Source organism: Anopheles coustani, chromosome 3, assembly GCF_943734705.1.
Source record: "Anopheles coustani chromosome 3, idAnoCousDA_361_x.2, whole genome shotgun sequence".
NCBI classification, from domain to species: Eukaryota; Metazoa; Arthropoda; class Insecta; order Diptera; family Culicidae; genus Anopheles; species Anopheles coustani.
The window spans coordinates 74,838,471-74,863,835 of record NC_071288.1 but is presented as its reverse complement, the minus strand read 5'-3'; the positions used below and the strand labels follow the sequence as shown (position 1 = coordinate 74,863,835).

Below are 25,365 nucleotides of genomic sequence, written 5' to 3'. Positions count from 1 at the left end.
GTCGGCGCGACTAGTTTTATAGAGTTTGTTCGGAGGCAGTTTTGTGTAAAATGCTAGGGATTTTGATTTTTCGTAACAGTAGCGCAGATTGCGAGCAGGTACCCTAAACCGAATACCCCATACACTTATCTCTCTTTCTGGCCTTCGTATTCCTTTGATGTAATATGTCTATTGTAGATCTTTTCTTTTTACCGCTAAAGTTGTAGAAAGCCTTGGAAATGTCGATAAATTCCTACAAAATACTGGTATTTCATTTCGAAACAAAAACAAATACACACATATTTCATACACTGAAGCATCTGACGAATCTTTTATTATTTCTCTGCTTCAACATTCGAAACCACTGCGATCGCCACCTAAGGAGGAGCCGAACCTAATAAAGACACCACTTTACTGCAAAATAAATAAATATACTCTTTACAATACACCTGTTCCTCGCTAGCATCTACATTATAAAACCTACAGCTCGAAGAGACGTTCGCTTCCTACGCTAAAAACTACTTACGCCGAGGAACTGAATTCAGAATATAGTGTGTCGAAAAACTCTCCACCCTTGTCGGTGAGAAACCCGCTGAAATTGTAGATAACCCTTCTCTGGTAACCCTAATTTTAATTTCAATCGAATTTCCAATTTATTAATCGAATTTATAATGACTGCCGTACAAAAGAAGGTTTTCGCTGTGCTCGTCCAATACCCTCACGTATGCTTGTGTTTCCTATCCCTAAACTAGTGGATCGCTTGTTTTTTTACTTCGACCAGGTGGGAATTTTCGTAAGTAGATAAAGTTGTTTTTTGTTATTATTTTTCAAATTATATTTACACGCACGGGGGTGCGCTGTGTTTCGTTGGTTTAGAACTTCTTCTTCGATCCTCAACTCAGCTGAACGGAGACTTTATTATCCGGTTTCCTCTCGCAACATTGTTCCTCGTTCGTTTTGTTTGTTAAAATCGGTTTGGTTTGTGTCTTTGATACTTTTCGGTATACATGTTTTGTGTCTGCTTGACGATGCGTCCGATGGTGCGACATCTCCGCAATCCGACGGTTTTCACCTTCCTTTGAATAATGTTTATTACAAACTATCATTTACACTGTTATCGTTGTTATTTGTTACTCCTCTTTGCTCTTTTCTCTCTTCAACCGAACGTGATCCGCCGAGGTGAAGTTCTATTCGTGTTTGTCTAGTACGCAATTGCAATTAAGTACTGTTGGGTTTTATGCTGACTCTGCTGGACTCGGGCCCACATTGGACACAAGTTAAGAACGAAAACTAAACAACGTCTCCTATATCTACATAGCCCCTGAAAATGTGTTCTCTATCTTTCGTCCATCTTTCTCGATCAACACGCACTAATGTCGTTTTCTGTCGTGTTCGTGATAGTTTCCCCCAAATATACAGGTTGAGGTCTTCACACATTATCCTACGATGATGAATACTTACAATAGACAAAACGAAAGCTACTACAATCAGTCCAACGCAGTTGCTACCCTGGCGAAACACGGGAGGGGTAACTCTAGTGCTACTAATCGCTACGCGTCACGGCATCCTATTGAACACCTCTGCCGAGCCTACAAGATATGCCTATCGTCTTACAGCATGCACAAGAGTCATGTGTAATGTAATACTTTCTGTCACTCTGCTCGGTTTTTTCGGTCTATTAACTACGCACACACTGCTACACTTTCTTTGATTTCTAACCTCTCGCCAGCTAGCGTTAACCTATGAACAGGGTAAGGAGTCGTCGCAATCGATCGGATGTGTGGGAAGGAAAATAAATAACGAATCTAACAAATAGCTTCTATGTACACGCCACTGCCACTCGGTTGATGGTTTAATGGGTTTGTGATTGACTCGATCCTCCGGGTTGGATGGTGGAATTGTCTAGGTATTGGTAGGTTCTCGTCCGCTCGGGACGAAATACTGCTTCGGAGGGAGGGTTAGCTGCTGCTGCTTCCAGTGCTTCCATTGCCGCTGCTGCTGCTGGACGAGCTGTTGTTGCTGCTGCTGGTGCTGCTGGCGGTCGTGTGCATCATCCGAGTGGCGCGTCCCGGCGTCACCAGCTCCACCTTGATGTTGGCCGTGGCCGTCACTTTGGTGTTTTGGTGTTCACCCCCGTGATGGTGCGTTTCCACCGTCACCTCCGGCTGCAGCACGATGCTCTGCAGTTCCGGCGCCTGCTGGTGATGATGGTGATGGTAGTGGTGCGCGTGCGGATGGCTGTAAACCCCTCCAACGCCGGCCACGTTGCTACCACCACCGAGATGGCTGGCGGACGTGGCGGCGGTGGCCGACGCGACGTTCGCCTTCTCATGGATCGACGGAATGGACGAGGCGGAACTCTTCCACGACTGCGGCTCCTCGGTGATCGTCGTCAGCGACGGTTCGTTGTTCAGGTTGACGTTGTTGTGCTTGTGGTGATGGTGCGGTTTGGTGCAGCTCCGCGAACACGACGACCGTCGGTTGTTCAGGATGATCGGCTTGCCCGAGGACAGCTTGTTGATGCGCTTCGGTGGTGGCGACGGCGTCGAGATGCGGTTCGCGTGCTGCAGTGGGATCACCTCCGCTCCCGGGCCGATCAGGCTGAGCAGGATCGGAAAGAAAAACAGACCATTGACGGCTCCGATCACGATGGCCGACAGGAGCAGCCAAAGGAAGTGGCGCACGACGAACTCAAACGAGGAGGTGTACAGCATGGAGACGGACAGCACGGACGTCATCACGCAGTGGACGGTCGGTGCGAACGATTGCTCCAGCGCCAGCCTCACCCGACGATCGCGATTTCCGATCGAAGTGATGAAACCCTGGTGATCAAAAGCGGAAACAAAGCGGGCGATTGTTAGTTAAATTGAATACAAGGTCGTCTTGCCGACACAAACATTAAAGGAGCACTTACCAAGGCCACATTTGCACTGTAACCGACGCCCAACCCCACGCTGGCGATCAGCATGACGGCCGGGATGGCGGACAGTTTGATTCCAAGCAGCACCATAACGCCGAGCAGCTGAATCTGCAGCGTCAGTACGTTGAACAGAACCAACAGCGTGCCCCAAAGCGACAACAGCAACATGAAGGTGAACATGGCCGCCCCAAACATGGCGCCGAACTCGGCATGCAGCAGGTTCGTACGCAAATACATGTACTGCTCCCAGAAAATGAATGGAATACCTGCATGAAACGAAAGACAACTTAGTTAGCGTACGCTATAAGGCGGCCAATTACTTTGCGCACTTACCTTGCGGATAGTTTGGTAAGCCACGCGCCTCGAACTTGGTGCACAACTCCCGGATCTGGGTGATCATCGTCTTGATGTCGGCCGTGTCGCTTAACCCGTGTAGGTAGAATGGCAGCTGGGTGTAGGTTAGCGGTGCGCTTTTTGCAATCTTCAGCTCAAAATCGGACGGTGTGTGGATCCATTCCCTCGGTTCCGGTCGCAAGTTGCCCTGGAGAAAGCGATACAAACGTGCGAGAAGGTTAGCATTGGGTAAACACATTTATCTTCTGTGATTCAAGGTTATCGAAGGATAGGCCTGATAAGCTTACCTGTGATGCACCGTACGCCAGCACATCGTTCCACGCCCAGGCGGAAAGGTAGTTGTAGAACGCCGGCGGATTGATGACACCTTCCGAGTCTACCAGGCGTACCTGCGTCACCAGGCTCTTGTCGATCGGATTGTCCACATGGCCCGTCTGCACCAGCAGCTTGTAGGCGAGGATGGCATCGTTGCTGGCGTTCGCGTACCAGCGCTCCTGCGTGATGCGCCCCTCCCGATAGTCCCTGTCGAACGCCTTCTGCAGATTGATCAACCAGTCGCGGAACAAGCTGAGCCAGAAGTCGGGTAGGCCCCCGTTGTCGTTCTTGATCACGTGCGAGACGCGCACGAACGCCTCGTGGTACTCGTGCAGCAGCTTCTGGTTGTTCGGGTACTCGAAATCCCCCTGCGTCACGGCGAACATGCTGTAGAACCCGAACAGCTTGCCCTGCACGCTCAGAAACCGGTACTCGTTCGTGTCCTGCGGCACGAGGTCGGTCAGCTCCAGCCCGTCGGAGAGTCGCATCGAGGCAAACATCGACACGCCAAGGATGCCGGAGAACAGCAGCATGGCGAACACCTTGACCGAGCTCTTCATGATGAACGGCGCGTAGTGTTTGGCGGCGAACCGTGACATCGAGAAGTTGAGCCACGACTGCGTCTGACATTCGATCAGTGAGTCTTCCTCGGGGCGTTGCGTTTCGGTATCGCCAGCTGCCGATTGGCCCTGTCCTTGTTGCTGTTGCTGTTGTGGAGGATGCTGCGATTGCTGATGATAGTGATACCGTGACCGGCCGAGGTCATGCGTGGTGCTCGGAAGAGCCGGAAGGGCACAACAAAGGATGTCGGCACGACCGGACCTCCGGCGGCGTAGATCAAGCGAAATCATTGCGGGGAATACGAGCAACGCGGCGGCCAGGTTGAACACCATCAGCACGGCACACTGGAAGCAGAACACCTTCAGCGCCGGCACCGGGATGAGTGTGCCCGCGAAGAACGCACATGCCGTCGAGGCGCCCGTGAGCAGCACACTCATGCCGGCCTTCTTCAGCACCTGGCCGGTCTGTTCGCTCGTGTCGCTGGTGGCGTACGCGTGCGTCAGCACGTAGATGTGGTCCACACCGAAGCCGAGCGCCAGAAACGGGATGACCTGAGTCGTGGCAGCATTGAAGGCGATCCCCAGCAGCGCGCAGAAGCCCAGCCCGGCCGCGGACGTGACCGCGATTAGCAGCACCCCGGCAACGCAGACACCGCTCTGGCCAAGCACAGCGTCCCTCCAGCGGATGCGCATGAAAGACGTGTAGACCAGTACGACCGCGATACCAATACCGATGCTGACCGGGTTCGGACTGGAGTGCTTCCCGAGCAGATCATCCAGCGTGGCGGACGAGAACGCGTACACGCCATAGTATGACACCGGCGTCACCTCCGTCTGCGTGATCCGGTTCACCTCGGCCCGGAACTTTTGCTGGAACGCGCGCAACACCTCCGAAGCCTTCTCAGTGCTCCATCCAATGTGGTGCACCTTGTAGTGGTTGCTCCAGTAGTCGTACAGCTCTCGCTCGCCCATCAGCTGGATGACGCTCTGCAGCGCCTTGGCCGACTTCAGGTGGTGCGTGCGGTTGCGCACCGCCCCTCCGACCACCAGCTCCTCTGGCCAGTGCATATACTTCGCGGCGAACCCATAGCAGCCACCGGTCAGCGTGGCGCCAATGTCCGGCACCTGACCGGACTTCTTGTTCGGCGCCGTGTCCGGGCACTGCTTGTCCTTCGGGTTGAGGCACGGCTTCTCCGTGTAGCCTGTGCTGATGCCCGCCCGCTTCATGTACTGCTCGAGCGTCTCGAACGGGAACTGGTAGTTCTGGGCCTTGATTTCCTTCAGCAGTATCTGCGGGTTCAGCGACGTCCACTGCACCTTATTAGTTTGACCACTGGAATGTAAACAAAAACAGTGAGCTTAGACAACAACTCTTAACATTCATGGGAGGGTGAGTGAACTTACGGTATGTGCACGGGATACTTGGGGCCAAGCAGCTTGCTACCCTCCCAGAAGCAGTCCAGCGGCGTGATGATCGCGCACGGGATGACGTTCTCGAAGATCTGCTCGATGAAGTGCGTGTCGAAGCTGGGAATGTTGGGCGAGTAGCACATATCCTTTAGGCTCCACGTAATATCGTACATGTGCACCGTCACCGATATCGCCTTCCGCACCACCTCCAGGTGCGTCAGCAGAGCGTCCGCGTGCAGTATCGACGCGTCCATGTCCTTCGGCGTCTGTATGAGTAGCTGGTGCGTCGACGAGTCCATCTCGCCGAGCGATTTCTGCGTGTACGCCAGCTCGTGCTCGAGCGGCCCGCCCTCCTGTATCCACAGCTGGTGCACCTTCGAATGCACCGTGGCCGACTTCAGCCCGACGCAGAACGTGCTCAGCACCAGTATCGCCACGAATAACACCTTGCCGGCGTGCTTCTGTATCGAACAGCCGAGATTGTACAGATAGGACTGGAACAGCGATCGCATGTACACTGCTGACCGTCTCCCCCGTGCTTTGCCCTGGGGATTGAGAAACAGAAGTAAACAGGTTAAACAACAAGTAATAAGTATTGTTGGTGGAGCTGTCTATCTTCTAGCTATATAAATATTCTATTCTATAAATTATAAAACTTGCCATGTACTGTTGTATGGCAAAAGGTTGTACGATCTCATATTGCATACAATTATTCTTCCCCAGTGTGTTTGAAAACAAAAATTTATTAGAACACTCCTCAAGAACTTGAAGTTCTCTACGAAGACGACGACATTGTTCGTATGAGTATCAATTGCTTGTGCGATCAGATTCTATATAGCGCGATTCCCTTTACTCTTCACGATAGAAGAAAATCTCCAGCTTGCCAGGTGACGTTTCATTGGATCAATTTCTTCATCTTGAATTTCGTGGTTTACTAAACCGCATGACGTGGACAAAAAGGCCACTTCCCACGGAAGCTGCCTCTCCACAGAGTGACACTTATGGGCGCTGCGGTCGTGTAGGTTAATTGACTTCGTTTCGCACACATGCGAAGTCTAATTGAGCGTTAAATCTGAACTACCGCATCTGCGCCACCGTCCCACACAAGCAGAGGCTGCATTTTTTAGGCTTCCTAACCACTTCTGTAGACCTCCGCTTTCCAAGGCTTGGAGAGTGTCTGTAAATGGTTTCATCGTGACCGTGTCCCCTGTACGGCGGTGGTGGTCTCGAATTGCAGCGTACCGTGCTTTTGGTTACTCAGCCGGAAAATCGTACCACGTCGTATCACCCATTTCCTTAGCTCCCCCCGCCCGGGTTCAAGCTGGCAGGGGCCCGATCGGGTTACCCAACATGCAATTCCAACAGGACAAACCCAACAGCTGCACTGCTCGGTGCCCGGTGGTCCATCCTCCTGCCGTGTCGGAGCGATTACGCTCATCTCCAACCTATTCGGAAGTGTTGCCCAGCGAGTGAACTCACGACGGGAACTTTAAGCAACCAACCAACCAACCAACCAAAACGACAGGGTCCCGGAGGACTGAAGGAAACTGATCGGTATTGAGTTACGGAAAGATTTCGCTCGCGACCACCCGGAGCCGGGTCCAACGAATCGCTTAGTTTTTGGAGACACACCGAGATTGAAGGGAATGCGAAACTGGAACAGGTACAATTTTGGGAGCACAGTGATTCGTCCTCTCCCAAAAGGACAACATCTGGGAAGCGTGCGGTTTTGCAAACCCGTCAACGGATGAAAGATCAATCGAATAGACATATGTCGGCAGGGATTTTTTTGCTTCCTTAATCGCCTTAATTTTTTTTAAATTTCTAACATGGCGCTGTGTCGAGCGAATAGAGAGAAACAGGTTTGATCCGTGCATGCGTAATTCTGGAAGCGAATTTACCGAGATAGGATTTAACCGGAGGTTGCTGGTTCTCACGATATGTAGCGTTTTGGAAGGGTCTATTGACAGGCTGGCGTTTGTTTCGGTAGCAGGTTACGATTCAGGATATAAATGTCATTAGACTCGTCTGCTGGTTTTAGAAATTAAATCTCCCAGAAACTTCTTCTCCCAGTTTTGTTAGATTGAATAGACTCAATATCAAGAGCTTAAAAAATTGTTTTCTTAAATCTCGAATAGTTTAAAATGCTTGGAATGTACCTCACAATTTGGAAACATCGAATAAGTCAGGTGAAAGCATCAGCAAATGGTTAGGAGTGAAATTTACAAATACTTTCGTGGGATTGCTAACTCCCATGTTCATACGGGATTTGACATCCCAAAACCCAAGATTACTGGCACTAAACCTTGATGAACCACTCGTCATTTCATCACATTTCACACCATTACGGTCTCTCTCCCAAATCCCCTCCCGGGGGACCTTTCACCATCGTACCAAAAACAAAGTTTTTCGTGCAAATCTCCCACGAGCGGCTTTCTGAACTAAGGCCGGCTCTAAGGGAAAAGGGCGCCTGTGAACGTCTTAATTAAAACAAATGTTTACGTCTTAATCTCTTCCTCGTGGCGCTGTGGAATGCCCGTCCCGTCGCCGCCGATCAATCACGAACGGCAATCATCGTACGCCTCTCTGTGCGGCTTTTGCGCTGGGAAAAGTCATGGGAAACGTAACGGCCGGCTCGCAACCGGTTCATCGTGATGGAGCGGCATGGAACTCTACGCAATCACAGACGCACGCGGAAGATTAATCGAATTAATCCCGCCTCGTCAAAGGAGCGCGACCGACCGCCTGTCGAACGGACGAGTTGCCATTTGGGAGAAAGCAAGTGACTAGAGGAGAGAGATAGCTATTGGTTGGGAAGGGTTGGAGACATCACAAAAAACACTAGACTGAGTTGGATTGTAAGTAAAATATAGCCGCGGGCAGAAAAAGGAATAGTCCACCCGAGTCGGGCCGAGGGATCGACATGAATGATGGTGAATGGGAAATGGAGGACCTGAATGTCCGATCATATGGCAGGTATGATCTAACACACGCTGGTGTTCCTTCACGTGCTGTTCGGCACGGTAAGTATCGCAGAACATATGTTCGTTTTATTCAGGAGGTAGTTTGGAAACATAGAGAGCTGTGTTGATCACCCGGAATCGATACGGCACAACGCCGAAACATGCCGGTGGAGAACCAGGTCCGCTATATGGCGCATTGTGTTTAGGTTCACCGATCGGACGTGAGATGAATACGACTCGAGTTGGCTTGTGGGTTTTCCCATGAATGGACCTCACCCCATTTCCTCCCCAAAAAAAAGGTTGCAAGTTGAATACGGTTAAAGATGGTACGAGATAAACCACGGATTATCACCACGGGTTCGCCGGTTGCAGGCACCGGAAATAACAACTTACGTCTGTGCCCTTCCAAGACCACCACCGGTTCCTACGTCCATTTACCGGTTTCAGAGCTGTAGCTTTCCTTTCAGCTGTTTCTTCGTTTCAATTTCCACTCCCAACGCGCAGGGCAGAGTGTTGAGTGAAGACTCACAACTCGCGAGAATGGATGAAGTTCTATGAATGAAGGTAAGGAAATGCTAACACCAAGTACAATCCATCGCAACCACGGATGGATGGTAAATGGAGTTGTTATTTGTACGCAGACTGAAACATAATTGCCGATTCAAGTACGTTGTTCAACCGCCTTTCGTTCCCTTCGCTCTGAAACCGGATCTTCAGAGATTAAATGACCCGGTAGGTGGTCCCGGTTTCTCTAGAGTAGGCCTACAATGGTGGTGTTTCCCCTCGCCACTAATGGGGCATTAATTACCCACAATGTAGCGTATGCTTACGGCTCATTAACATTGTCCTGTACTATGGCCCCCGAACGACATTTTAATGTGCTGTGCTCTACATTTCCCCCTGTCAGCAGCTGTAAGACCATGCCACCATCGTATAATATATTACATTGCTTTGAACCAAACAGAGATCTAACACTGGGTTCATTCCGCCCGTAAACGGATTCCTCCGATCCAAACCGTTCCTTTTCCGATAAGTTCCAGTTCCCGTTTAACGAGCCTTTGACAGCTTATTCCGCTAGCATTCCGGCTTTGTGTTTAAGGAACGCTTGCCTTTCGTGTGTCATTGTGCTTGTTGTTCATAAGTTTTATTGTTTTAAATTAGTTTGGAAGTTGAAATTTGTGTTAGTTCTCGGTAGTTTTCGTGCGTAGGAAATCGAATATGGTCATCACTCATTCAACGGGTGCTTCACAGTTCCTTGGCTCACTGGGAATAGCACAAGATGAGGAACGGTCAATGAAACTTTTTATGGTAACTCATGCAAACATCTGCTACACAGATGAAAGAAACAAAACCAACAGTCCACTGCAACGTTGCAATGTACATAAATAGCCACATATGCCAGCCCATGGTCAATGGAGCGACCGATTTCAGAGAACTCCGCTAGCAAAACATCCGCCATCTGCTGCCGTGCTCTAACAAATCGCGCCAGATTCCTCGTAAATCACACACTCGTTACGCGCTGCGAGTGTTTTGGCAGCCGGCCGGAATGCGGCCACTTCAGAGGAACGACGAGATAGATGGGGACCCTTTTTTCGAATGGGACGCAAAATGACAGCCATCTTTCAGCGCTATCTTCGCGACAGTTCCTTTGAAGTTGTCTGCGATACACTGCGAATGCGGAGAAGCTGTTTTGTAATGCCATGTTTTCCATGCGATAGGGACAAGCGAACTTGGATGTGGCAAGAGAAGTTAATCTTCACACAGCACGGTAATGTGAAACTGAAGACGGATACGGGTTGTTTTTCCACTGCCGTTTAACGACTTCCTCCATTCCAGGAAGTAACTACCCAAAAAAAAACACGCCCCGCCGCCTTTCGCCGAGGATCTCTTCTACCGCGTGTGAGAGAGCTCTAAAATGTAAATCACTAAAATGTCTGCCGAATGCCAAACGTTCGGCTTCTTCGATTTGCCCTTTCCTGCGGAACGTTCTACCAACGGCATACGACTCCACTATACCGCGCAACAGCTTTACGATGCGGCCGACGGTGGTGGCTTCCGAGAGCGTAGCTGGACTGCCATCACCAGGAGTGCCCAAAGATCGATGTTGCAGATTGCAGCCCGCTGAGATAATAAATGATCTTTGCCAATCCGTTTCCAGTTCGGCTCACCTTACTTTTTTGTTTTCGGTTTCTTTTTTTCGTTCGTGCCTTTTCGGACGTTCTTGTTGATTTGTTGCTTTCTTCAAAGATCATTTCGAGCGTTTACCTTCCCGAAGGATGCGGCGCGATCCTAATGGAGACATCGAAACCGATCCCACAACAGATGGTAAAAAGATCGGAGCGGCCAACACTAGCGTGAGCCGTCATTTACGAGCGATGATCTTTAGGCTCCACCACGTCAATCGACCACCCCCGAGAGAGAGAGGCGATGTCCAGCGATCCCCCATTCCCCGGCGGGTTGGAGATCGCTGCTTATGAAGATGTTTATGCTCGACCTCGAACATTTCATCCGCGTGGTTGGGCAGATACGATAGCTTGCGAGTGTTGCTTTGCTTTCAGTTTCGATAGCTCGATCCATTCAAACGAAGGAACTGGGTTTGTCCGGGGCCGCTTTAATAATGATGCTCGCTGCTCTTGAATGTATTTTTTTACGAGTCTCATCGGAACACTCCGCAGATACCGTCGAATCGCAGCCACCGAGATGCCATAAGCTGAAGCGCGCTTACAACACTTTTATGAGCTCGAAAGCCTACCCGGCGGGAGGTCCGCCGCAGATAAGCATGCACGGGCGCTTCGGGAAAGCAGGTCCAAGCCGTCTGTGCTGCAGCGCGACCTTCACCAGCCGCGCCGGACGACCACCTTGGTTGATGATTTCTATTCTCCGCCACGCGCCCTCCGCGTCCCACTCATGCTCTAATAGACCCATTCCGGGGACCCATTGGGTACCTAGTCGGCCTATCAACCAGCGGAACCATTAAGAGAAACAAACGCTCCCAAGCCCGATTTCGAGCCCACCCTGGGAGGAACCCTATATCCGGGAGAACTCCAACGTCTGGGAGTATCGTGGACTTTCGGATCCCTTCCTCTTTGGTTGGATCTTAAAGCGGTTCATGTTGCTTCAACCCAACACGAAACACATTTGAAGTCATGTTAGAAGTTGACTCACAGTATCTCCATCGTATTTCCGCTTCTAATCCCTGTCGAAGGTCGAACCCTGATGTCGGTCCACCTAAGCATTCCGTTCTCTACATGTTGTTGCTTTACGATTATTGCCAGAGAGTGTTCTAGTCTCCCGTGCCCTTCGCCAGCCTTCCGAAGACCACCTTGAAGGTGACCGGGCTCTCACCCGGACGCCTATCTTTACCGGTCGTGATGATTTCCTCCCTAGGAATGCATCATCCCTGGTGGTGGAATAATGTCCGACGGTGAAACCAATCGTGGCGATGGAGATGCCGTACATTCCGGTGCATTGTAAATCAATCGCAATCGCATTCGAGAGTGCTAGAGAATCTAAGGACAAAAGGGCATACCGTCGTAGCCAGCCAAGTGTCCGTGCATAACTTTAATCGATTTATGCCCCGAACTCCCACCGAGCAGGAGGACACCAGGGAGAGTGACCGGACGAGCAACCTTCCCCGTTGGGTTTATTGGCACTCGTTTTTTCAGCACATCGACTTCGAAGCCCCATGTAGAACAACTTGATTGCCCTCGCACAATCAACGGTTGGTCCTTTATGATCTCCAGTCGCCATTTTTCCAGCCCGATGTTGTAGTTGATGAGTGCGAAACATCGCATCCCTAAAACGCACGCTGCTACCTGCCCCGGATCAAGGACGGCGGAGAAGTCAACATCTTAACAAGGACCACATTCTGCCAGCTTGTTGGTTGGAAAACAAATCACCGGGTGGGATTGTTCGCATTCCATGGCAACCTTGGGTTCCGTCTACTTTCATCCTCGTTTAAGACCCTCGGGACAGGATTACGATCCCAAATCCTATCGTAAATCCGATTGTATCCTTGACAGTGGCAATTCATTGCAGACGCACCGAAACAACCTTCCGAAGGACAACTGTATCCTGAGGTACACCCCAACCAGAACAACAACAATAACTGAGTAGCGGAAAAAGGAAACAGGGTTAATATGAAAGACCTTCAACGTACAGTCCTTGAGGCAAGTTCTGCGATGCACTTACACGCTACCAGAGGAGGAGATATAAGAAATTTTATTACATTTCGAAAAATTACTTCATTCTGGCCATACAAAAGTTGCTTGCCTCGGGCACTCAAAGGTATTACCATTCTTTTATTGCTAATTAATACATCCGACGAGCTTCTAACGAACAGTTGGAGGACGGGTCTATGCAAGTACCTCAAGGAACAAAACAGAACGAACGCCTAAGCGCCGAAAGCGATTTCAAAACACAAATCATTTCCCAACGTTCCGAAAATGGCAGCATTTGAGGTCGGCATCGGGTCGACGGCTACGCTCTCTTCCTCTGCCGGTATAATTTGTAAACCGACAGAATCCACGAACCGTCGAGGGTTCTCCCGCTTCCGACGAGGGTGGGAGAGTTAGGCACAAAATTAGGCAGCATGGTTGGGTACGCGCGGTTCCCCGGGCACCATGTTGAATGATTTATTGCAAAATTATTGGAAACCCAAAACCGGAGCAAGCGGAAAACCAATTTTAAGCTCAAACCAAACCATTTTACCTTCTACTCGCAGGACGGAGAAGGACGACGCCAGCAAATAACAAAGATGAGACGTGGGGTAGAAAAAGCTTAGCCAAGTTTGGAATTTTGCGTTTAGAATGTGCCTTCAAGCTTCCATTTCGGCATTTGTGTGCCTTGACCGGCAGGCTAAAGGCGTGTTGTTGTACTGCCCAAGCTCACGACTAACGAGCAGATGTGTGCCCACGGAATTCCCGATTGTGTTCGCCTGATTGGGGCTCTCAGGTTTTGTGGCTGCAGACGGACCGCAAACCGATTGCCTTCAGGGAACTGAAACAACGTACATTCCACTGATTTCGGGAGTTGTAAGGGGTAAATCGTACGTATAGCATCTTCATTACCTCCAGTCGTGAGCTGACCTTGTGCTCTCTGGTATTTCCTGGGAATGGGGATAGGCATTTTTGTCAATGAACTGTTGGTTTTACGTGGGTGTATGATTTGAATCTCTGAAGCAGTCGATGTGAAACAATACGTGCTAGTTCGCAAGATGAATCTTTCTAGGACTGTTGAATGTTAGATGATCCGTTTCCACAGTCAAATAACTTGTGGAGTGTTCAAAATGGTAGGTCGATTAGACGTGTGATCAGGTTTTGTGCTCTATATTGTTATGTTAGTTATATTCGCTTGGTTATCGAACCAGTGGCGTTATTTTGGAGGCGAGTATGTATTCCTTCCGACGATCAGATATTTTGATCTCCACAGATACAGATACAGATTACGATTGAATTCTTGAACAATAGAGAGGCATTCAAATTTGTTTAGAAAATTTTAGAGCTAGCTATGTCGAAAGGAACTAAACGTCGTTACCAAAACGCACCAGATTCGATCTTCCACTACCGTCTGGTGCGTAACGAAGTCCTACCAGATTGAGCCCATGTTATTAGCAACAGGTTCGAGGCAGATGATCGGTACCTTCGGTCCAATCCTTCCGCGTACAGAGGAGGAGGTATCCGTGTGAAAACCTGGAGCAAAAAGAACTTCCCCCGTAGGAGATCAGAAAGATCGCCCCGTGGTCTCTTTTGCCGCTTGGCAGCGATTGGACTCGGTTTCAGCGTCGGGACAACTTCATCAACATCGGCCACCATCGTGAGGCAGCGTCTCACGTCGACGATGGCTTCGTCGGTGGCGCGAGCGAAGATCAAAAGATGGAGGAACGACAGAGAGGACACGAGAAGAAAAAATAACCTCACCGAAGGAAAGTTGATTTGGTTTGGGAAAATTATAGTGAACCGGTTACCCGAGCTCCCCCCAATCGCTCCCAACGCTGCAAATGCCCCTCCGGAGGCTGGTACCCTCGGGGGAGAAGACGTAAGTAAGACATCGACATCAGGTGTGCCTCTTCCACCTTCCTGCTTCCCCATCTTCACCACCATCAGCGGTCTCGAGAGACCCCCCCGGTGCCGGTTTGCTGTGGCGTGGACGTGCGTGCTCGGCGTGTGGCTGTTGGGGGCTCTTTGATTCAGCAGTTCAGCTTTTTTTTCGTCTTTCTCCGCCGAAGGCCCGGTCTTTGGAATCCAACCAACACACCGGCCTACCGGCTTCCTGCGCCGGACAGTTCCAGGAAATTGTGTCAAATTCTAGGAAATTAAGGAAATTTATGCTTCTTACCTAGCAATTAGCTATCTCTTGGGGTTTCATCCGCTCTCCCCCTTCGACCCCTGACGGTGGGAACTCTTGCCGGACGCCCATATGCATGGCGCGTACACGCACGACAACCCCCTGTCTTCCTCGAAGGCACAGGCGTTGCGTTTGCTTCCGTCCGTCCTTTTCCTTCGCTTGACTCATATTTTACCCGCCAGTACATGACATCGATCTTATCATGCTCGACGTCCGCGACGTTGGAACCATGGTCACATTTACATAGCGGATTGTCCCAAGAATCGAGATATTGAAGCAGATGTTGCCTTAAAAATACACTTCTCTCCCAGCGTTACGCTTTTACATGTGGTTCCACTGAACTTCTGATTCTAAACCGAAACTATCGTATCGAAAACGTCAAAATAATATCCAACTTCAAAGAGAAGATACACAAAGTCAAGATAATAAACAACATGAGAATATCGAGGTACTTTGATGCGACTGAAGTTTTCTTGTGCTGAAAAAAACAAAAGATGAAAGAAATGGCAGCAGAAAACCATCTTGAATTGATTCAACGCTTTCTTGGATTTGTTTCACCATCTTCAGACCTGCTTTTTTCATATGCTTGACGTTTCCTAGAACTTCGCATAGTTCACAGATCTTTCGCATATGGAGAACAGAAAAAAGAAATAGAAATTTTAGAATAAGTAACACCATCTCACGACATTACCATCCCAGCACCGGAGAACATGTTTTTACATTCCGTTTCTATGTACGTGTTTTTCTACCTCTCTGCTACATCCACAAAATATGGCCAAACACCCAAACAGACCCTTCCCGGGAAGTGACGGAAAATTGAAATGAAATTCCAGCGAAATACGAAGGGAAGCTTGCGGAACGGGTGGTCGAAAACTGTCCAAGCCCGGTTTTCCCCCCGGGGACTTTGCGACCCTTCTCATGCCCTTCCCACAACCGTTAGAGGGTCGTCGAGAGGGAGAGAGAAAACAACACAATGCACCCTCCGGAACGGAACGAATGCAAAGTCCGGCATACCGAAGGACGCTACTCGATCGCCGAGGTCGGTGTTTCTTATCCTTCACAGCGGGCAAGTGCTTTGAAGAAGACATCATGCTGGAGGTCTGGAGAGAAAAAGGAGCGAATTTCTCAGAAGGAAAAAAACAACTTGCCAGAAAAAGCAGATGTTACCGAATGTCAGGAAGTGTCGAACAAAAAGTTCAACCGAAATCCGGAGCTCGAAACTCCGGTGCGTTCGTTTGCGCTCGGATGATGTCTTCATTCCACGGCGGATAATGTAGGGCGATCATCGCCGAACGTGGGTTTTCGGCGAAGATGAAGTAAATGACGATGGTGATGATGATGATGATGATGATGTAACGCTAGAACCACCCAGCTCAAACCTTCAACGTAGGCATTAGAAGCGATTGCGACTGAGAGAACGCCCCGACGACGCCCTAATCGATCGGAGTCGGTCGCCGCTTGCGGTAAACCTCTAAATTTCTTGCCCTTCGTTCCTTCTCCCTGCTTTCCTCAAGCTCAGGCGATGATCTCGACATATCTACAAAAAAGATGTCTACCAGCCCGATCGTAACTAATGAAGGCGGGCGCGTCCGGCTAGCCAGATCTTGGAGGTAGTTTATTTTTCACCAACTCCGCGGAGGCGCCTACAGGGCCGAACCCAAGGCACCGTGTTTCCAGAGCCGGACCCACCGCCGGCGAACCGTTGGAGGAGGTCCCGGTTTCCGAGCGCACCGCTGGCCGCCTTTAAATTATGTTCCGATAATTTCTTAATATAATTTTCTTCCATTCTCTGCTGCGGTTGGTCCTTCGCCTTCGGTTCGAACAGCCAGAAGCCAGCGTCATAATTCGACCGAGGAGGAGGGAGTTCCTCAACATCCAAACGTGCCCGGTTTGTGCGTGCCTTCCTTCACGGCGTCATTCAGATTCCTTGCGGTCCACGGGTTCTTCTTCAAAAAAAAATAACATAAACCAGAAAACCACCCAACTCCCAACACGGCCGCTTGGTTGCCGCCAAACGCGCACATCATTCATGCTGGCGTCTCATAATTTTTCCCTTCCGTTCCAACGGATAATTATGCGGTCGGCCAAATTTGGATGCCTTCGCTTTAGCTTCGCCGCGGCCCACCTCCCAACCACCCCATGGGCAGTGGATTCCCCAAGACGTGCCCGGTCAAGCAACGCGCTGGTGGGTTTGCGGTGCGGAGCAAATGTCTCTATTAGCCAGAGCAATTGGCAACGAATTAGTGTAAAGAACTCGGCGGCACCAACGGCTCGCAAGAGGATCAATTTCAGAAGAAATTGTTCGCCTAAAATGGCACTTATTGTTAGCAAAATTGTTACACGTTTGCAAGTCGTTTAAATAAACGTTCCTGAAGACGCGCCAGCGCAACGGCTTGCGTGACACTCTTGATTCTTCTATGGAAAAGGCAAATCGAATTAAACTAAAAACAATCCCAAATAAACAAAATTAATCTCTACCTGCAAGAAACTATTAATAAAAATACAAACATCAAACATAACGCTATAGGCAAATCCACAAACGTAATGAGAATGATGAAAGAAAGCAGGAAAATTTCAAAATGCTCATAAAATTAGAAGCAAAATCAATACTTAATAATACAAAACAAAAAATCACTGTAAGAAAAAAACCAACCAAAACTGCATTGCACGGACACCAATCCCGCAAATTGTTAAGTCAGTAGAGAAAAAGACGTGCCCGGCTGTGAGTGTGAGTAAAAGCAGCTTTTGCCAATGAAATGGAAAATAAAATCATAGTAGAAATTTTTTGAAACAAATTCGAATTAAGGAATTGAATCTGCGATTCCCAAAAAAAGGGTTCAAATTCGAAAAGGTTAGAGTTTTAAACAAAGTGTAAATGAGCGGTTAAATCAGTAATTTCTATTCGTCACAGTTTATATGAGTAGGGGATTCAAATCCCTCAGATTAAAACATTTATAGCGCCTAAGAGCTCACTGTCATAGTATTAGTATTTGGGTATAGTATTAGGAACTCTTTAGCTCACTCATTAATTCTTTTGCGATTCGAATCTCTGACTTACAATCCAGAACTTTTATTCCCATCTCTACTCGCGCTCATGATTTGAATGGCACGAAGAAAGATTATTTACGTGCGACTGTTTACTTCGCTTCTGGCCAGCTGACGGCATCTTCCCGCTCCGTTGGATCCCCCAACCCCCCTCTCCCCATTCCTCCCCCACACAAGGAATGGTTAATTGCCAGCAGCTGACCGTCATCGGCGAACGTGTTATTAGCTTGAGCGCAGTTGGAGCGAAATTTATCGCTCGATGTTGCGCTCGTGTTCTCCCGGTGGGCGGATGTTGCGACAAGCACGGACGCGACCGGCGGCAAATGGGAGGCACGAAAACATTGTTGATTTTCTCGCTGACCCTATTTCCATCGGCCTGCTCATTTGGCCCCCAACCGGAAACAGCCGGGCAGACGGCAAACGATCGCCAAGGCAGGCAACAACACTTGATCGTGAACACGTTTGAAATGTCACATTTTACAAAAACCAACCGTCAACTCAACACGTCGCGGTGTTATGTTTGCCGTACATTCCCGATCGTGCGCTAAAGTTTGTTTTCCACGCCACGCCATTTCGAACGAAACCAAACCGGAAGCAGTTGAAATTTATCGGTTATGATGAAAAACAAACGTTGGCAATCATCTTGTCTGATGGGCTTGTGTTGTCAAATTTGACAACACGAAACATATCCCAGAGGGATTCTGCTTCCGGGTGCGATCACATTTCAAATCTGTCAGCTTGTTCAAAATTTCATCATGTGCTGAAAAGAAAAACATAGGCGCAGGTTTATTGACAAAAAATAATATACGATAAAAAATGACGACCAGCCAGAAGTGAACGCGAAGAAATTGTGTTCCTAAAATAAACCAACTGTACAAAGAAAACAATTTTGGTTATTTTAAGCAGATGCTGGTTTTTTCAAATGAACAAAAATATTTTTAACTAAAGCCGAACCCCTTGGATATATCCAGCTTCCCTTTCCGCGCCTTTCCAGGAGGATGCGCGCAAGAGACTAATTAATATGTCACCGAGATTGATGAAGATTCTCACATTTCCCTTTGCAGACCCGGGAAAGAAATACGCATTTCACCGGTTGGTTTCGTTAGCGTAAAAGGCTGAAATCGATAGCAAGGGGAATAATAGAAATAGTCCGCGGGGAAACCGAGAGGAGCCTCACGTCGTCACGTTACATCCGCGGGTATTTCCTGTTTCTTCGAGCAACACCGACCGGTTTCCTTCCTGTTCGTTGTCTGCTGGTAACGATGATGATGATACCACCTTCGGAGGAAAACTTCCAACTTGATGGTTGAAACCGACGACGTGCTTAAGCGTTTCATTGCACACCGCTTTATGCACCGCACGTGGTGATTAAAAGGATGGTTTTAAAGGTACGCAAACGCTTTGTTGTTTGCAGACAAAAACGGGAAAATGTAAAACCTCAACGCACGCAAGCAGGAATCAATTTTCATGCGGGTCAGTTCTGCTCATTGAGGCCGAGGTTTTATTTTCGTTGATGTTGAAAATATTATCTATATATATAAAATTCTTGTGTCACGGTGTTGGTGTTTGAATCTCTCCTAAACGGCTATACCATTTTTAATCAAAGTTTTTTCACATGTTTCGTAGGTGTGAGAATAGGTTTTTAACTAGATCTCACGTCTGGAACCTACATACTTTTTTAATTAGTTACGATTTTCTATCGTCGTATATTGGTTTGTTTGTTTACATTCAGCAATGACACATGAAGAATAATCTAAACTCGCAAGTATAAACGGCCACAGCAGCATGCCTTTTCGCAGAGTGTCTTGAGTTGATTTCGAACAAATCGTTATTTTTCAATAACAAGAACAATCTTTGTTATTTGTCGGTAATAATAACAGATTTTGGTACCTATGACATATGAGTGAATGTAATCCGTCTAAGCAAAAACATGCAAACGTCGAAGTGTTAAATATTAAAATACAAAACTAAGGCTAGAATTCATACATCATATATTTTCATTGATCCAGTTTGCAACTTCCGCGAAGCTGTAAGTTATCCGACAGAGTTTTTGAGCTCTTTAATTTTTGGCAGAGCATGACACCTAAAGGATGAACAATAAAAATGTGTAGTCAAAAACCAAATATTTTCATCAGTTCAACCGAGCCAGCTAGTTTAATAATAATTTTCAAGTCCCTCTCCTACCGGCACAGCATAATTATGCTGCAGTTGATGTTGGAAGATGAACCAAGGCCAATCGTTTACGTCCCTATTTCTCTTCCCTTGGACCATTTCCCCCCCCCCTTTTCTCGACATTCAGCAGCAACATCCGTTTCGTTTTCATCATTAGCGGACGGCAAAAGTGCAGCATTCGCTACAAAGTAAAGCGTTCGTCGAAAAACCAACACAAGATCGGTCCCAGGGGGCACCACGGCGAGCCGTCCGTCAAATGCTCGCAAACGATCCTCCGTGGTTTTGCCCGCTGACGGCTCGACGCCGGAAAGAAATGCTGTTTTTGGGTCGACGGAATCAAGGGGTTAAAAAATGCGTTTGAGAAAGAAAAAAAGCATCCCATCCCGCCATTGGTAAATCATGTTGAGAGCTCAATTTCGCTGTCGCCTCCCTCGGACGAAATCCACCCGAGGGGAGCAGCCAACCTACGCGGCCCGAAAACGGCTACCCGCCACACGATCGCGTGTTTGGTGTTGGAGTTTGGGTTTTTTTTTCTTCCCTTCCATCCGTCATTCGTGTGGGTCGCCGAAGCAAACATGCGCCACACGACAATGTTGCCACAGCAACATCGCAGAACCGGGGAACCGGGGAGGGGTGGGGGGAATTATGTTTTTGGAACAATTTTTGCCCCAAACCCTGCCCTGGAGAGTCGCGGTTGTTCTCGCGGGTTCGGCAAGATTTATCGGCCAAATCGGGCGCGCATTTCACGGGTTGTTGTCTAGGTTGGCTTCAATTTATTTCTTATTTTTAGCTCGGTGGGTTTTGGGTTGGCTTGCCTTCGCCTCGAAACCGGGGGTCTCAATTTTCGTGGGATTAGAAAAGCGGGATATAAATTTTATTAGATTAAGCCCACACTCGGTGTCACAACAAAACCGTCGCAACGACGACGACGACGGAGGGCGAGAGATTCGAATGGAGACAACAAGCAAGCAAGCACCAATGTCCACCTTTACCGGTTTGGAGAACCTTGCCGCGCCCGCTTGCTTCCACCCCACGGCGATCGATAATGTTCCGCCGCGCTCGGGCGAGGAAAGGAACTCCCAACAGGACCACACCGGGGTCGGAGTATAAAGTTTCGTAAGCACCGAAGAACATCGAAGCGCAACCATTTCGACCCACTCGTTCCCATTTCCGTGCGCTTCAATGAGCGGATTATCATCGGCGGCCTCCAATGTGGGAGAGGGGGAGGGGGGAAAAGGGGCAGGATTTCCATACCGATTTCCGGCATTCGTGGGGAGGAAAATCGTAATCGAAAGCGATGCGCACGCTGACCACACACAGACCTCCCCCCCATCGGTTTGGGCCCCGGGAGGAAGGGAAAGGAAAAGAAAATCCGCTCCGCTCCGCTCCCTCCGACCCACACCCTCGAGATGCGGACGACTATACCCCGGCGACGGCGCGACCATAAATTATGACACATTTAATCTTTTACCCATCGGTGAGCAACAATTTATGAGCCTACATTCATAGACGATCGGTGGGACGAGCAGGGGGGAAGCGTACGATCCGTGGCGAGAATGTTGGGTGGTTGTGGTGACCGCCCGCTCTAAATTGGACATCAATGGTCGGGGAATTTCCTGGAAGGTCTGACGCTCGAAAAGATAATAATTGCCGGTAAATTGTACGCCTAACAAGCGCGAGCTCGTTATCTTGCGAAGAGGGAGGTTACCGGTTGAGGTGAGGCAGTTCTTTCAATCCTTTAACAAATTTATCACCTAACGTTTAGTTGTTATATTCAATACACCCACAATATTGATCTAATGGTCATATTTAAATCGATCAGGAGATAAACATAGAATTAGAAAAATACGCAATCCCAAGAGAATGTGAACTTGCCTTAAACCGTTCCCAAAAATTGTGCCGGTTAAGAAAGGCTGGAGAAAATAGTTGCGTGTAACTCTTTACTTTACAGCTAAATTTGATTTGAATAATATTCATAAAAAAAAATTTCCGAAATTACTAGCAATAATGATTGTATTAACTAAAATAACAAAATGGCAAAAATTATGCATTTTTATGGTATGCTGTTTTACAACAAGTGTAGAAAGTGTACATACTTATTTTATTTGAGTTAGTACAACTGAGTTTCAATTATAAAGATTAAATAATTCTATCATAACATAGTGATCAAACAAATATTCAACAACATATGCAGTGCTTAAGCTTAATGTGTTCAGAAGGCACGGTTCAATATTGGTCAAGTTTTTAGTATGAACAAAACTGCATACACAACAAATATTGCATTATAAGAACATTTAGATCTCAAACTAAATGCTTTAATCCACTCAATTCGAATAATATGATCTCTAGTGTATAGAAAGCATAAAAATCAAAGACGAAATATAATAAATTCGTAGAAGAAGTATAAAATCACTTACATGTTAAAGAATCTTAATATCGCCAAAGGAAATAGATTTATTTCTAAGAATTAAAAACATATAAAACTTGACAATAATCTACATTTTCATTACTTACATGGAAATCCCCTTTATACGCAAAACACAAATCAAACTACCTCGCCGGTCGTAAAGCATACGCTTAATTGGGAATAAATTTAAACTAAACTATCCGTCTGTAGCGAACAAAACAATAAACTGGTAGCGACGACGAGGATGGCGCCTAGCAATAATCATCTCATTCGGGTCGGAGTGTATCTAACACATGCTGATATTTGATGACCATTTTGATGTCGGTCGAAAGTCAACGGTAATGAGAACGAACCGCGGTACTTGAGATTTGTGAGTGGGAAGAAGACAGAGGAGAAGATGACGTCCTCGGGGCGAATGCAAATAAAGATCAATCGATCGAGATTGCTCTGTGCGATCTGTCAACACAGGCTCGCAATGTAGAATAAGAGGGATGTTCATAATTTTGTTGTCGATGATGATGATGATGATGATGATGATGGTCACTTATTAAACGATAGGTTTCTACCAACGGGGACACCCTCATATAAAAGTTCTTCACTTGGTAGCACTCCTCTTTACAATCCACCCGTTGACAGGAGCCACTTTGTGAGTGTTTGGCTTTTTGCATGCAAAATTTATGTAAATCTTCTCCGATAGCGCCATTCGCCTCGATCGTCTACCCCCCTCACGTCGTAGAGTCGCTTTTTTCGTCGACCTTCCTTAACCTCGACTTCTTTCGTTTTACTCACGTTTTCTTCTCGAAATGAACCAATTCGCGTTCTCACACATTACTGTCATATTACCGGTTACTTTACATCCCTTCCTTTTTTCCGGTCGTTCTCGTTTATAATTTATGAATCGCTAATGAGTGCGTTTTTGAAGTCAAAAGTAACTTGATTCTTGTGAGTCTTTTTGTCATAATCCACCCAGGTCGAACAATCCGGCAGAAGGAGCTCAACACGTTTCATAATTTTCTATTTCACCAGAAGATGATGACATTTGCGAGCGAATGATTTGTGGTCAGCCGGGATTGCAATTTGTGGCTTATTTTTAATCCACACTTAGGGCAGATTTTTATGAGCTGCGAATTTCGGTCGGACGAAGGAGGACTTCACTCTTCCGCTTACGTGAACTCGGTCCGTTTTTTTTTCTATTGATTAAGTCGTCTAATTACGCTGCATCGAGAGGTTTGAATTTGCAAACGAACGAAGGAAAACCCACGCCGCACGATCGAGTGGGCAGGAGTGTTGTGAGCTGAATGGGAAAACACAAACATGCCACTGTGGAACCAGAAGCGAATGGAATTCATTTCTTTCCCCCCCCGGTTCTTCACTCCCCCGCATGCACGTTCCACCCCGTCGACGGAGGCCACCACCCACGGGGAAAAACGGTCGGTTGAAGGAAAAACCAATCAAAACCGAACGGTCGGGCGCCGTCTGACAAACACACACACACACACACGGTGTGTCCATCGTTCGCTGGATGATGTTCTCTAGTTTATCCACGTATTTGGTTTGTTTTCTTCGCCTTTTCTTGCCGGTCTTTGGCCCTAGGATGACTTGCGACTGACCACCGGTCGCCGCGGATTGATTGAAGCTGCGTGTACGATTTGTGCCGGTTCCGCCGGACGCGGCCAGCTGACGCCAGCAAACTTCCTCCGCCGCTCCCTGAGGGGATGAAGAAAATCGACACACAGACACACGCGCGCGCGGGAGAAAGAGGTTTTGGATTTGCTTCATGGCGGTGTTTGTCTTGTTTTAGTTTTCTTCTTCTTTCGCTTCGAGACCTTTCCTTGCGTTCGCCGCCAAACAGTAGCTCGACACAAAAAAATAAAAAGCAACGGGAAAGGAAGGCAACCACCGATTCGTAATGTAATGATCCCGGGCTTTCCTGCCACGATGATGATGGCGCGACGATGAAAAATCATTCACTTCCACCACCACTATCCGCAACACGGATGACGGTTCGGTTCGACTTCATTGGCGGGTCCCGGTCGCCGCCAGCAGCAGCAGCAGCTGCCGTTGCGCTGTTTTGCGGGAAAATAACAACAACTTCATCAACTACCATACACCTCCCTCCGTTCCCTCCCAAAGCGGCCAGCGCCCGCTTGTGCTCGGGATTGAATTGAGACATTAAAATCGCAGCAGCCGGCGAGCCGCAACGCAATCAGCGGATCGGTCGGTGGTCCCCACCGCTTGCCGGACGGAAAATGCCGCAAGAAAAAGGCGAACAAAACACAAACGAACGAGCAGGAGGAGGACGGTGGCGGAGGAAGAAGAAGAAAACGCAAGACACAAGAGAAAATGGGCCGAACACGCGAAGGCGCGGACGAAACAAAAAGCTCCCTCCCGAGCACGAAAGGAAAAGACGCGCGAACGAAGAGAGAAAAAAAACATCCAACTTCTTCGGATGAAAATATGCCTTCTAATGGGCCACCGACGGGTGGGTTCAAAGGGGATGGGTTGGGAGGCGCCACCGCCACCAGCCCTCCGCTCTTCCACATCCACAAATGAATCGGCGTCATGCTCTACGATCGATCGATCGAACCGATGGAGGTCGAACCACCCAAGGGCTGGGGCTGCACCAGGGTGTGCATAAGTACTAACCGGAGCGCACCGGAGGACCCTCAACGACTCAGACACACACACACACACAAATACTACGAACACCGGGAGAAACGTGCGCGATATGTTTGCCTTGGCCCGGGTTCCGCGCCGGGAGACGAAATGAAAGAGAAAAGATGCAAACAACCAGCGCCGGAGGCTGCGACTGTTTTGGATGCTGACTGGCGTGCGTGTATCCACCGGGAAGTGATTCACAAAGTATCTCGAAAAAATACATTACATTTCCGAAAA

The 25,365-nt window shown here is 48.3% G+C and overlaps 1 protein-coding gene across 2 annotated transcripts in view; it reads right to left on the bottom strand.

The window, feature by feature from the left end:
• Positions 1-287: 287 nt before the first annotated feature.
• LOC131271327 (protein patched) overlaps positions 288-25,365 on the bottom strand; it is a 41,738-nt gene continuing 16,660 nt past the window's right edge. The window contains exons 2-7 of one of the 2 annotated variants that reach the window (XM_058272721.1): positions 5,533-6,083; positions 3,541-5,461; positions 3,233-3,440; positions 2,894-3,165; positions 2,275-2,801; positions 288-2,217 (exon numbers count right to left, since the gene is read on the bottom strand). In XM_058272721.1, the coding sequence (XP_058128704.1) occupies positions 1,938-2,217; positions 2,275-2,801; positions 2,894-3,165; positions 3,233-3,440; positions 3,541-5,461; positions 5,533-6,083 (3,759 nt within the window). In that variant the 3' untranslated portion in view covers positions 288-1,937. Of the gene's footprint in view, positions 2,802-2,893; positions 3,166-3,232; positions 3,441-3,540; positions 5,462-5,532; positions 6,084-25,365 lie in introns of both variants that reach the window. The other variant, XM_058272720.1, reaches the window with a different exon arrangement.